Source organism: Gossypium hirsutum, chromosome A11 (genome assembly GCF_007990345.1).
Source record: "Gossypium hirsutum isolate 1008001.06 chromosome A11, Gossypium_hirsutum_v2.1, whole genome shotgun sequence".
NCBI lineage: Eukaryota > Viridiplantae > Streptophyta > Magnoliopsida > Malvales > Malvaceae > Gossypium > Gossypium hirsutum.
In genome coordinates, this window is record NC_053434.1 from 358,608 (window position 1) to 372,077 (window position 13,470).

A 13,470-nucleotide genomic window follows, 5' to 3' on the forward strand; every position below is an offset into this window, starting at 1 on the left:
CGAACGACAATTGAATGGCAGAAAGGTAAAAAGAATATAAGTAGAAGGACAATATAGTCAATTGGTGCTAATTTAGTGCTTCCCCTCTTGAAATTCAAAACCTCTCAAAATTTCCATTTTGGATCCCCGCCTTTCTGAATCTCAGTTTTCCCTCTTTCCCCCCCCAATTTACCTCTCTTTATAATCCTCTAAAAAATCTCGTCCCAAAATCCAACGGCTCTTATACTGTGGATTGAAACTTGTTGTTGTTGTTGTTGTTGTTGTTGTTGTTGTCGTTGTTGTTATTTTTTAATGGCGCACCATGTGTTTCAGCTTCCTTGCGACGGCGACGGCGCGTGTATGCGCTGTAAGGTTACTCCTCCGACGGAAGAAACCCTCACTTGCAGCACGTGCGCCACTCCTTGGCACGTGGCCTGCTTAGCTTCTCCGCCCGAAACCCTAGCTTCTACTTTACAATGGCACTGCCCTGATTGCTCCGGCGATCCTCTTCCTTCAGCCTCGGTCGCCATAGATGGAAGCTCCAGTGAGCTTTTTGCGGCTATAAAGGCAATAGAGGCCGATGAGTCGTTGACAGAGAAGGAGAAAGCGAGGAAGAGGCAGGAGTTGTTGAGTGGGAGAGTTGAAGAAGATGGTGAGAAAGAGAAAGAGAAAGGTAAGGAGAAGGAGAAGGAGAGCTCTGTTTTGGATGTTCTTGATGGAAGCATAAACTGTTCGTTTTGCATGCAGTTACCTGACAGGCCTGTTACGGTTCGTATTCTCTTTTTCTATGTTGCAGAGGATTGTTAATGTCCTGCCTGTTTCATTAGATATTACCTAGTTTAGTCCATTTTTCTCTTCTCTATGGTGCTTTATTTTTGTTTGTTATTTCGATTATCTTACTTTTGTTTTCAATATTTACTTCATATATTATTTTGTTCAGATGTTCAATTGGCCAAACTGAAGTATTTTTTAGACTAATCTTATTCTTTAGCTCTAAAAGGTAAATCTAGTTTGCCATGTTAAGTGATGCTACTATTTCAAGCTGCATTTCATATTTTGTTTTTGATTATTTAGTTTTACCTGGTCTGTTAGTAGTACTATTAAAAGTGGGTTGTTATGCAATTTGAATAGATTATTACATTCTTTAAGGGTGAAGCATATACAGCCATTGGAACAGGGTGTCATTGGTTTCATCTTCAAAGCTGGAAAGGGGTTTAGTTTACTTTTGATGGATTATGCAGTTAGATCATCTCCTTAAGGGTGAAATGATTACCTGTTCATTGATATTGAATATTGATATGTCTTATTCATGCCGTTTCAGACACCATGTGGCCACAATTTCTGCCTTAAATGCTTCCAGAAATGGATAGGCCAAGGAAAGCGTACTTGTGCAAAATGCCGGTCAACAATTCCTCCAAAAATGGCAAGCCAACCTCGTATTAATTCTACACTTGTATCTGTTATCAGAATGGCAAAGTTATCCAAATCAAATGTTGCAGCTGGGCCTCTGAAGGTTTACCATTTTATACACAACCAAGATCGACCTGACAAGGCTTTCACTACAGAGCGAGCACAAAAAGCTGGCAAAGCAAATGCTGCTAGTGGGAAGATATTTGTGACTGTACCACCTGATCATTTTGGGCCTATCACTGCTGAAAATGATCCAGCTAGAAATCAAGGTGTTCTTGTTGGTGAATGTTGGGAAGATAGATTGGAATGCCGGCAATGGGGTGCTCACCTTCCACATGTTGCTGGTATTGCTGGTCAGTCAAACTATGGTTCTCAGTCAGTGGCACTCTCAGGAGGTTACGAGGATGATGAGGATCATGGAGAGTGGTTTCTCTACACTGGAAGGTTTGTTATACATGTTAGTAATATGCTAACTCATCATTTTCATTGCATTTGCTTATAAAGGAAACTTATAAAGGCAAATGAGTGTGATAACTGTTTGGTGCAGTTTATTTTGATGTTTAGTAGCCACTCAGTTCTTTGTTCAAGAACAGTTGGTTGTAGGGTGTTAAGGTAACTCTAATCTTTTTGCCTCTACTAAAGAGGCTACTAAATTCTTTGGATTGGAAGGGGAATTTGCAAATTTCAACTCCCATTTGACTGTTCTAGGAGGCCTGCATGTAAATTTTCTTTGCCTTCTCCAACATTCCAAGGTTGATTGTTGTTTTAATGTTGCACTTTGTAGCTAATGAAAACAAGCATAGAAAGTATGGTAGATAAGCATGGTTGATGTAGCTTCAGTGAACATTCTATGTGGTAGTGGCTGTTATTCTTTTTTGGTTCTGGGAAGAACTTAAGGATCTGTTCTGCTGCATTCATAGCATGCTGACATTATTCAAAACTGTTTTCAATAATTATTATCTTTTTCTGGTAAGCTTAAGTTTATCTGTTGACATTTATGCATGTATGCATTTGACAATTTTTTTTTTGTTCTTAATGTCAGTGGAGGTAGAGATCTTAGTGGAAATAAGAGAACAAGCAAGGAGCAGTCATTTGACCAAAAATTTGAGAAGATGAATGAGGCTTTGCGTGTAAGTTGCAAACACGGTTATCCTGTTCGAGTTGTAAGGCAAGTCTCATTATTTGTAGATTAACTCTTTGTTTCTGTAAGTGGTTGTCTGTTATGTATATAGGGCATTTGGAGCTTAACTAATAGGTTGGCATTTTTAGTATGAAGGTTCAGGAGGCTATATGTCATTTTTTTCCTGGTTGAAATCACTCCATTTTAGTCAGTTCTTTTTGTGTCTAGTCTTGTCACAATAGCCTACATGATTTTACCTGATAAAAGCTTGTGTCTTGATATGTAGGTCGCACAAAGAAAAACGATCTTCGTATGCTCCCGAGAAAGGGGTGAGATATGATGGGGTCTATAGGATTGAAAAATGTTGGCGAAAGGTTGGAATGCAGGTACCATGTTTTTACCACACATCAAAGTTGTCTGCTATACTAAGCTTCTGTAAATTACTTTGCTGATAGCATTTCCTCAATTAGGGGTTTAAAGTTTGCCGGTATTTGTTTGTAAGATGTGACAATGAGCCTGCCCCATGGACAAGGTTTGTGCCTTCAATATGCTTAAATTGCCTCCTTCATGGGGATCGACCTAAGATTTTTTGAACTTACTGTAGTGATGAGCATGGGGATGGACCTAGGCCGTTACCAGCTATTCCTGAGCTGAAGAAGGCTACTGATGTATTTGAGAGAAAGGAAAGTCCATCATGGGACTTTGATGTAAGAGATGACCTTCTATTCATTGATTTCTTTATATTAATGTTTCTGTTATGGATAAGGTTTTATCTGCTGGATATAAGTTAACTAGTGAAATACCTCAACTCCCTTTTCTGAGTTTGGTCTTCATTATCATCTACAATCAGGTTCCCTTATCTGTAAGCTTTATATTTTTCTGTATGTTATTAATTCAATCAGGAGGAAGACAGCCGTTGGAAGTGGAAAAAACCTCCACCTCCTAGCAAAAAGCCAGTGAATGCAGCTGATCTTGAAGAAAGGAAAAGGGCAAGGAAAGCTATAAGGAAAGCACATAATACAAGTATAAGAGAGAGACTCCTGAAAGGTTTTTCTCATTCTCCTGTCACGAGTTATCTGCCTTTGCTATCCTGGCCCTAGTCTGCATGTCTTGTCTAGTAACTAAAAGGATCTGTAGCTTGTTTGATAGTCTTTTTTATTCATTGTTTAATGTGGAATTAGTTGAAGGCAGTGAGCAATGAGACGAATGGATCAATCATAAGGTCAAAATAAAAACAGATAGAGGAGAGAACCGATTCTATTAATTCAAAATAATGCAAAACAGCATAATTCACCTCCCAAGGGTGTTCCGTGTTGACTTCATATGTTTTCTGTGCAGAGTTTAGTTGTCAAATCTGTCGTCAAGTTATGAATCTCCCAGTTACAACTCCTTGTGCCCACAATTTCTGTAAGTCATGCTTTGAAGGTGCATTTGCTGGTAAGACTGCTGTAAGAGAGAGGAACAAAGGTGGCCGGACACTTAGATCACAAAAGAATGTCCTGAACTGTCCTTCTTGCCCAACTGATATCTCTGAATTCCTTCAAAATCTTCAGGTGTGGTGCATCTTTCAATTTTTTTCTTTTACCTAATTTCAAGAGTGCATAATGTCTTTTGCTTTACTTGCTGAATATATGTAGTAACGTTGAACGTAGTTTAAATACCATATGGAATTAAATTGTCAGGTCAATCGAGAACTAATGGATGTGATTGAATCATTGAAACAAAAGAGTGAGGAGAATCAGGAACCTGCTGAAGAGTTGAGTGAAGAACAGATAAATGGATCGGTTGAAAATGCATACTTGGATTCTGGTGATGGTGAAACTGGTAAGAAAAATGAGAATGCCGATCCAGAAGGTGACTCTCAGAATCCTCCACTTGATTGCGAAACAGAAAGAAGTAGCAAGAGGAGGAAAGTGGATACTGCTCAAGTGACAAATGATGAAAATGACTCTCCATCAAGCATCCTCCAGGTGCAATCATCTGAAGGTGATATCGAATGACATGTTTTCTTTAACAGGAATTTTTATCACAAAGTTTAAGGTTTCTTTTTCCCATTTCTCTTTTAAGTTGTTTATAGTTGTGGTTAAATTCCACAGTTTTATTTCTTCCAAGAGTGGAACTGGGACCGTGCATGGTTAGTATATTAATCTTATTATGTTGAGCTAGACTGGATAATTTTCTCCCACCTTTTTGCCTATTATTTTCTTATAATTTATTGCTCCTTTTAATGCACTTGAAAATTGGACAATGAAATGAATGTAGGATAACAAAAGCAAACATTGGTTTTTTGGGTAAGAAATTAGAGGTTTTATACTAATCAGTCTTTATTTCGTGCCCTTATGGGTTATGGGTTTTCTTGTCCCAATAATATTAAATAAAAATCAAAGCCAATGTCGAGATGAGTTTTCCTTCATGTACCATGGATTCCATCAATATTAACTCATTGCAATTTCCAATGTTTTAAAAATTGGATTTGTATCAATTCAATATTTATTGATTAAAAATTCATAAAAATTTAATTTTAAAATTGATTCAATTATTTTTATTGGTTGAGTGGTTTATTCAAAATTCAATTTAATTTCTTTATTTGGATTGATATAACAAATGTTAATTGTATAACTTTTAAAATTGATTCTTGAATTTTAAAATGTTTTAATTTTATCTTTAAATTTTTGATAATTAAGTCATGTAAAATTTTGTGATGTAATTTAAAATAAAAATTAAAAAAAATTAAAAATTAAAAATAAAATAAAATTGGAAAAAAAACTTTTTTTGTAATTTTTACAATATTTTGAAAAAAAAAGAATTATTTTAAAATATATGTGATGTCTTATTTAACGATATAATTTGATGCAATTAACTCGTATAACAATCTATTCCTCCCTATCCAAGAAGGACAGCCGGTCCGGTTCCAAGAATACTGCACAAGATTTTTTTTCCTTTTTTTACAATAAAGTGAACGAGGTTCTCGTGAGAGGTGTCACCGGGAAAATCCGTTCCTTAGGGGACACGACGTCGTGTTTCGTAAATCCGCGAAAACAAACACTATCACGCAATATATAAAGAACCAACTCAGTCCTGTAGTTTTGTTATCTTACGCTACAAAAAGCTCCGAATTCTCTCTTTCTCATTTGCCGCGAAACCCTAGTGTCTTTACACATTTTCCCCTTCTCTCGGCACCCATGGGTATGCTTCTGCTTGTTTCTTTCTTCTTTTTCTTTTTCCATTTTCAGATTCTATGTTTGTATCGATTGTGCATTATTCCTTTATTATGGATCTGCTCGATTTACTCGCTGATTATTTGGAATTTTGATCTGGTTTCATCGACAATTTAAATTGATTTTATTCTCTTCTTTTTTATATTTACATATAAAATTGTATGAATTGAATTTATTCTTCTCAATGCGTTTTAGGAGATGAGAGCTGCCGTTTTCTGATAATTGAGATGTTTAAGCGTTCAAAGTATGAAATGAATTGAAGCATTGAACCTGAGTTGATGAATTATAGCCTGTTTTGTTGAGTAGCGTTATAAATCATATGAAATTTATTTGTAATAATAAACCAAACCAACAAGTCTTAATTCATTATATTTGGGGATGGCTAGAAGAACGAAAAGACACATTTTTATCTTTAACCATCGAATTTTAAAGTTGGAATGGATATAATGATTTATCACTTCCAACCATCTTATTTGCTACCTTCCACCTTTTACCATGAGCTACGTCGATTCTTTTCATCCTTTTAACATGTGCATCCCTCTATCTGCATCGACACATTTTTATCTTTAACCATCGAATTTTAAAGTTGGAATGGATATAATGATTTATCACTTCCAACCATCTTATTTTGGCTACCTTCCACGTTTTACCATGAGCTACGTCGATTCTTTTCATCCTTTTAACATGTGCATCCCTCGATCTGCATCTTATGTGGACAAGCTACAGTAAATGGTTTTCTCTTATCCTCTAAAAATTTTTGTTTGTAAATGAGATAATCATTATTTCTTTCGTACGGGGCCGTTGTGAAGATTGGTAATTATTGGAATTAACATGTCAACAATTTCTCTGTTTTTCTTTTTTTAATTGGTTCGTAGATATTGAGGCCGAGATCCGTGCATTGCAGCTTGACTCTGCAGGTCGTACACTTAATGTATATGAATTAGATAGTCTTTTCTTTTCTACTTCTTCTTCTTTTTTTTTTCTTTTTTTTTTTGAGTTCTATTGACTCTTAACAGAAGATAATAATGGTGTGGTCAATCCTGAAGATGCAAAACTGGAAAAAGTTGAAAAGGGAGATGAGGTGGAGGTGGAAGGTTGGTAGTATTCTTGAACTTTGTATTTATTGTGGTCCTTGTCTTGTTACACTAATCAAGGTAGTGGAGAAGAAAGAATTGGAGAGAATTAGAGGAGGCAAGATTGTCATTGTGGAAATTTATTTTATAATTTCAATATTAAAACTTTTTTAAATTACATTTTTTGCTATCTTTACAATGGCACATTAGCGTTTTTATACTAACTAATTCTGATGATGTTTTGAAGTAGCAGTTAAATTGCATAAAAAATGGATAACTTCTCTTTTTATTTGTGAGACTGATATCCAATGAAATGTTTTGATCCTTATGTGAGTGAATCTTATGTTATCCTGCATGTTGCATTGTTCGATAATATTTGATGCTACTATTAGAATTGATGAGAGATCTCCAGGTGCTGTATTTTCTGTGTGCCTTACATGCAATGGGGAATTTGTATTGCTGCATGCACACTTCAGCTGTGTGTGAACTGCGGTGATGATTTCAATTAGGTTTAGGGTTTATGTCAGCTATGTTGCATGAACTTATTATTTGGTTTCAGACACCATATATTTGATATAGTTCTTGTCAGTCTTTTACAATTAAGATATCTACGTCATTCACCTCTAAATTAACCATTTAAGAATCGCAGGACACACGCATAGTAGGATAAATGAAGATTCAATGTAACATAGCAAACCCAGTTGCACTATGTACTTGTTTTCTATATTGATGAACTTAAGTCTTTTGTTGACTCTCTTTTTTCTATTTTATTATTTCACAATGTGCAGGCGGTAAAGGTATACTTGGCAATTACCTTTTTCTTTTACTATTTTTTTAGATCACTAATCTTGTGGAACTTAGATGCAAACTGTTTTTCTTTTTTGTCTAACTTTTCTTCCTGCTTTTATTTCTTTTGCTAAATGTCGAGTATTTTTTCTGCTCATGACAAACTTTTGTTTCTCAGTTGAGTTTTAATCAGAAAATTTTTGATATCTTTGCTGTTGATGATTTCAGGCATGAAGGATGAGGTTCATGGAAGATCTCAGCCAGGCCAGGCAGAGCCAAAAGGTTCCTTCCCTTTTCTCTACCTTCCTGGGTTATGTGTATAATGCCTTTCACTTTAATATTACAATTGTCATCTTCTAATTTATAATCTGGTTGTGCAGTGAAAAACAAGGAAGTAGTTGCTTTGGAAGATGCTGAAGCACAGGAAGAGATGGAAACAAATAAGAAGCGCCACTTGAATGTTGTGTTTATTGGTCATGTTGGTAGGTATTATTACTTTATAGTTTTGTTAAAGTTGGGTTGCATTACATATTAATTCCATTACGACCAGTGTAGGCTAAGCTAGGGAGACAGTTCAAAATTGTACTATCAACCTCTTAAGACCGTTATTTATTATTTGTTTTTGTGAGTTCAAATATATCAGCCAATTGTATGAATTCTCTCTAAAGCAGTTATAAGTTTAATATAACTAGGACCACCTGGTTAGAATTAAATTTGTGAACTTGCATAAATATAGTGCTACTTTTTCTTTTTGTATAATTCAGTGTTACCTTGAACCTATTGATTGTAGCCTCATAAAGAGAGTTTTAGTTTCAAGCTAATGCTGCTTATGGTGGACTAAAAGGATAAATAATTAACAGATTTCTAAGCTTCTAAATTAGAGATTTAAAAACACACCCACAAATGACAATGCCCAGTCTCTACTGATGCGTTGCAGTATGCCTTTTAAAACTTCACAAATTAAAAAGAAAAATGTTAATTTGTAATTCATTTTTCCTTTTTTTCCCAAAAGAAATTATCAAATACTGCTGGTTATCAATGTACTTTAGAATCCCTTTACAGAAGAATCTTGTTCAGTATAAAATAACTAAATGATCTCCACTGTATGTTTTGAATCTATTTTATTTGATTTTTAGATGCTGGTAAGTCTACAACTGGAGGCCAGATACTCTTCCTCAGTGGTCAGGTTGATGACCGTACAATCCAGAAGTATGAGAAAGAAGCGAAGGATAAAAGTAGAGAAAGCTGGTGAGCCATAGGTTTGCTTCATAACTTAGATAGTGGAAATCAATGCTGTTCCATCTACATTTGTTTTCCAAAAGAGCATGCCAATACTGGGATTTGTTCTTTTATAGAACTTGTTTTGAAGGTATTAGTATACTATTACAATTCAAATCAGTAATTTCGTTCTATTGATGTTATAATTATTCACTCTGTCTGAGATGCACACGCATGCATGCTAATACACACACCTATATCCAATATTTTCTTAGTTTACTACTTGAAAATAATGACAAACAATAATGCCTTGCATGCAGAGGATTTTCAGCTATTTCATTATCTGACTTGACTATATTCCTTGTCTTAGGTATATGGCTTATGTTATGGACACTAATGAAGAAGAGAGAGTTAAGGTACCATATAATGGGAAAATGATTTTACCAACTTTGAGAATATGTGTAGTAGCTGTAGTTAATATTTCTGGATATAATTTTTATTATACTGTCTACATTTATTCCTGATTATCTAAACTACTGTTTATCTGAGCATTAATTAAATTTGAATTATTGATTGCAGGGTAAAACTGTTGAGGTTGGAAGAGCACACTTTGAGACTGAGACCACTAGATTTACTATTTTGGATGCGCCAGTAAGGAGATTGCCTTGGAATTATATTGTTATTCCTTTTTCATTTAAATCAATCCTGTCTTCTATTCACTATTTAATTGTTTGTAGGATAATTGATAATACTTTTCAAAATTGAGATATTTTCTGTAACCTTTTTTGTGGCTTTGTTGAAATGTTTTCATTTAGCACCTGTTTTACACTATAGAACACTATTCACATTTTAAAAAATTAAATTTTTTTTCCTCAAGTGAAATGCATCTACTTGAATTCAGATTTGGATACGTTTTTTTCTTTTTAATTAAGACTAACTACAGTTTTGCATTGACCACTTAGGGTCACAAAAGTTATGTTCCTAATATGATCAGTGGTGCATCCCAAGCAGATATTGGTGTGTTGGTAAGTTAGATCTAGTGCCTTTCCTTTTAATGCCTTAATACAATGTACGAATTGCATGTTTTGAATTTTTACACTTCCTCTTGTCTCTTTATTAGGTGATTTCTGCTCGTAAAGGAGAATTTGAAACCGGATACGAGAGGGGTGGGCAGACGCGTGAACATGTGCAGTTGGCAAAGACTTTGGGTGTCGCAAAGCTACTTGTAGTAGTTAATAAGATGGATGACCCTACTGTCAACTGGTCTAAAGAAAGGTGTTTTGCATGCGTTTTCATAACTAGTCTTAGCTTGTTTGCTGTCTTTTGTGTACATTTTTTGTTGTGGATTTTCATATTGTATTGATAGATGTCTTATTCCTCAGGTACGATGAAATTGAGTCAAAGATGACACCTTTTCTGAAGTCTTCGGGTTACAATGTGAAGAAAGGTATTCGAAGTGTTGCTTTTTAACAATTTGCAAGTTGCAATATTTTCTTGGTGATATTTTCGAGATTGTAGAACTGGTCCTTTATGTCATAACAATGACGTAGTGAGATATTGACTCCAGTCCAATCAACAGAAAAGCTGGTTTCAATTAGTTTACGATTTATTTCTTCTTTTTTTCCCTAATTTTTAAAGTTAAATACCTTATTTATTCTTAATTTTCATTAATATTATTAAATACCTTGTTCTTCTTTTAATTCTTTCCTCCTATCCTAAGGCATCGCTCTGTTGTTTAAAAACAGAGGAAAAGTTGCTCTTTTTTAGTTTTCAAAAACAGAGTATCGTCTTCCTCCTTTTTTTTTAAATTTGTAAAATTTTTTCATTTATGTAATCTTTCTCAGGCTTTTTATCTTAATGAGGTTTATATTCTATGTTATATTCTTGCTTAATTTGCTGAGAATATAATTAATGCTTTAAAACCAGTTATTTTATTAGTTATTCTTGTTTGAACTTGCAGACGTTCAGTTCCTACCAATATCTGGTCTTCTTGGTTCAAACATGAAAACTAGAGTAGATAAGAGTATATGCTCTTGGTGGAATGGTCCTTGCCTATTTGAAGCCCTTGATTGTATTGAAGTTCCTCTTAGAGATCCCAAAGGTCCATTTAGGTATTGATCTATTGTCTATCTTCCAGAGCAGGATTACTGCCCTCACTACTTATGTGTTTGGTTCTAGTTCCTGCCATCTTTAAGTAGCATGCATTGCTGAATTCTTGGCCATCTTATTTTATGATGCATCTGTTGATTTGTTGCTATTGGTCTGTAGGATGCCTATACTTGACAAATTCAAAGACATGGGAACTGTTGTTATGGGAAAGGTAGAATCTGGCAGTGTGTGTGAGGGTGATTCCTTATTAGTTATGCCAAACAAGGTGCTTTAGCTTTGGAACTTTTTAATTATTTTTGTGTGTATATGTTCATTATTTTTTAAAATTATGTGGGGTCTGAGGATTTTATGCGTGTATTTCAGGCTCAAGTGAAAGTTGTAGCTGTATATTGTGATGAAAATAAGGTCAGATGTGCAGGACCTGGTGAAAATTTACGGGTTAGATTATCTGGGATTGAAGAAGAGGACATATTGTCAGGTTTTGTCCTGTCAAGCGTTGGTAAGTTTTCCTTGGAGTTCTCTGATAACTTTTAGAATCCCTTTCTGTTGTCTTGATTGTTTTTTATTAAAATTAAGTCCTACTTCTCCATTAGTTTTGGGGTTTAATATTATTTTTGCTTTGTGCAGTAAAACCAATACCTGCTGTCACTGAATTTACAGCCCAGCTGCAGATTCTTGAGTTGCTTGAGAATGTATGAGTGAATGTTATTTTCTGTATTACTTGATCAATAAACTCGATACATTTCAAGTATAATGATTGGATGTTTTTATTGTTTAGGCTATTTTTACAGCTGGCTATAAGGCTGTCTTGCACGTTCATTCCGTTGTTGAGGAATGCGAGATAGTTGAACTATTACAGCAAATTGATCCAAAAACAAGGAAACCCATGAAAAAGAAAGTTCTTTTTGTGAAGAATGGTGCCGTTGTTGTATGTCGTGTTCAGGTTCGGAATTCTTTTAATATACCAAAATGGGTATTTGTTTTTTGTCCGTTCAATTTTTTGTGTAACCAAGTAATTTTTGGGGGGAAGGAGGGGTAGTTGGCGTGGGGCTATAATTGTCTAAGGTAGGAACTAATTGAAGATCTTGTCTTCTTTCAAGAAGAGTAGAAACAGAAATAATAGGATAGCATTATTAACTAATGATAAGCCACATATAATGCTTTTTCTGGGGCTCCATACATGATAAAAAAAATACTTGAATTAATTAGAATCAGGCAGCTGGTGCCTAATTCTCTAAGTAGATTGAACTGTCATTATGTCATATTAACCTATTAGTTTGATTCTTATTCTTTCTTTGCACATTGAGTGAGTTATGGATAGTGTTATTAATTGAAGAAAAGGAAGTTTCAGAACTGAATACGTTGGCTGCATTGATCTCCATATGTCTTGTCTTGGGCTTGATAAATACTATTTTCCTTTTTTCTTAGGTTAACAACTCAATTTGTGTTGAGAAGTTCTCAGATTTTCCTCAACTTGGGAGGTTCACTCTTCGTACAGAAGGTAACAGAAAAGGCTTTTTTTTCTTTTTCCTCCATTGTTGATAAATATTCATTCTTGGGAGCCATGGGGTCTTATGAATTGTTGTATCTATACAGGAAAAACCATTGCAGTGGGAAAAGTCACTGATCTTCCTGTTGCTTAAAACAATTTTGTTCTTAGAGTTGAGAATATAAAGGTTGGCTATTTCTGCTACTCGAAGTTTTTATTGGGTCAGGGTGATTTTCGCACGGTATTTGTCCAATGTATAGATGACAAAGCACTGAGAAAGGACAAAAATAAAATAAGAAGGGTTGGGATCATTTTGTCACCTAAGTATTGCCTCATTGTTGCATCACTTTAGTGTCATCGGAGATTCATCTGCTTGGCTTGATCCCAAGCCTAATCACTTGTAGCATGTATAGGCTAGTTGGGGAATTGGGGATTGTGTTAAAGAAATTATGGTGTTGATACTGGGTGTTTGTGCTTTTTGGATTGGGATCTTGCTGTCGATGCATGCATTATGCATTATGTGGTTTAGACTACGTTGATTACTCATGGTATTCCATGCTATTAGATTAATGCAGTCGGTTATGGCAAGTAGCAGACCCTTTTTTTTTTGGTCATACGGTCAAAGGGACTGCACTTAATTTTCATAAACCCTTCATTAGCAACATGGTAACATATACATATTACTAATATGCTAATATACATACCTTGACAGGTACAAACGCGTATACCTAATCCAGTGGCAGCAGGACACCATCTCCGGGAACCATATGAATAGTTGCTTTAGATAATTGCATTACAAATATGCTTTATGTAATAGTATTTATGGGAAGATGAGATGATTAATGATGCTGCTCTGATTGTACTTTGCGGGTATTTATACATTTCATATGAGATGGGTGTATAGTATAGTATAGTATAGTATAGTATAGTATGGTATAGCATAGCATAGCATAGCATAGCATATAAATAAATAAATGTAGTGTGAACTTGATTCCTTGCACCCGTTCTCCATTTTATAGTCACTGATGGTGTTCAATTAGTTTGGTTAAAAAGTCATTTTTGTTTTAA

General features: G+C 34.9%; 2 protein-coding genes across 3 annotated transcripts; both read left to right on the forward strand.

The window, feature by feature from the left end:
* The first annotated feature begins 102 nt into the window (after positions 1 to 102).
* LOC107924488 (E3 ubiquitin-protein ligase ORTHRUS 2) lies at positions 103 to 4,694 on the forward strand. Its single transcript, XM_016854964.2, has 9 exons — positions 103 to 747; positions 1,301 to 1,833; positions 2,432 to 2,557; positions 2,796 to 2,895; positions 2,980 to 3,041; positions 3,114 to 3,216; positions 3,412 to 3,556; positions 3,848 to 4,062; positions 4,192 to 4,694. The coding sequence occupies exons 1-9, from the start codon at positions 292 to 294 to the stop codon at positions 4,507 to 4,509; spliced, it is 2,058 nt and encodes a 685-aa protein (XP_016710453.1). The 5' UTR covers positions 103 to 291; the 3' UTR covers positions 4,510 to 4,694.
* Positions 4,695 to 5,353: 659 nt separating this feature from the next.
* LOC107924445 (eukaryotic peptide chain release factor GTP-binding subunit ERF3A) lies at positions 5,354 to 13,441 on the forward strand. 2 transcript variants are annotated; one of them, XM_016854900.2, is made up of 19 exons: positions 5,378 to 5,695; positions 6,603 to 6,644; positions 6,744 to 6,821; positions 7,815 to 7,868; positions 7,967 to 8,068; positions 8,723 to 8,834; positions 9,175 to 9,220; positions 9,384 to 9,455; positions 9,767 to 9,829; positions 9,925 to 10,079; positions 10,187 to 10,251; positions 10,765 to 10,915; positions 11,073 to 11,178; positions 11,277 to 11,412; positions 11,541 to 11,605; positions 11,692 to 11,856; positions 12,342 to 12,414; positions 12,510 to 12,589; positions 13,115 to 13,441. In XM_016854900.2, exons 1-18 carry the CDS (start codon positions 5,692 to 5,694, stop codon positions 12,554 to 12,556), a joined length of 1,536 nt encoding a protein of 511 aa, XP_016710389.1. In that variant the 5' UTR covers positions 5,378 to 5,691; the 3' UTR covers positions 12,557 to 12,589; positions 13,115 to 13,441. The 2 variants fall into 2 exon arrangements, with proteins under 2 accessions (XP_016710391.1, XP_016710389.1); XM_016854902.2 differs by lacking the exons at positions 6,603 to 6,644; positions 6,744 to 6,821 and having other exon boundaries at positions 5,354 to 5,695.
* The last annotated feature ends 29 nt before the right edge of the window (positions 13,442 to 13,470 follow it).

Excerpts from the sequence above, each read along its gene's own strand:
- LOC107924488 (XM_016854964.2), top strand. The coding sequence starts at position 292 with ATGGCGCACCATGTGTTTCAGCTTCCTTGCGACGGCGACGGCGCGTGT. Across the intron at positions 3,217-3,411 it reads GTCCATCATGGGACTTTGAT|GAGGAAGACAGCCGTTGGAA; the intron begins GTAAGAGATGAC and ends TAATTCAATCAG. Across the intron at positions 3,557-3,847 it reads AAGAGAGAGACTCCTGAAAG|AGTTTAGTTGTCAAATCTGT; the intron begins GTTTTTCTCATT and ends TTTTCTGTGCAG.
- LOC107924445 (XM_016854900.2), top strand. Across the intron at positions 9,830-9,924 it reads AAGCAGATATTGGTGTGTTG|GTGATTTCTGCTCGTAAAGG; the intron begins GTAAGTTAGATC and ends TCTCTTTATTAG. Across the intron at positions 10,252-10,764 it reads GGGTTACAATGTGAAGAAAG|ACGTTCAGTTCCTACCAATA; the intron begins GTATTCGAAGTG and ends TTGAACTTGCAG.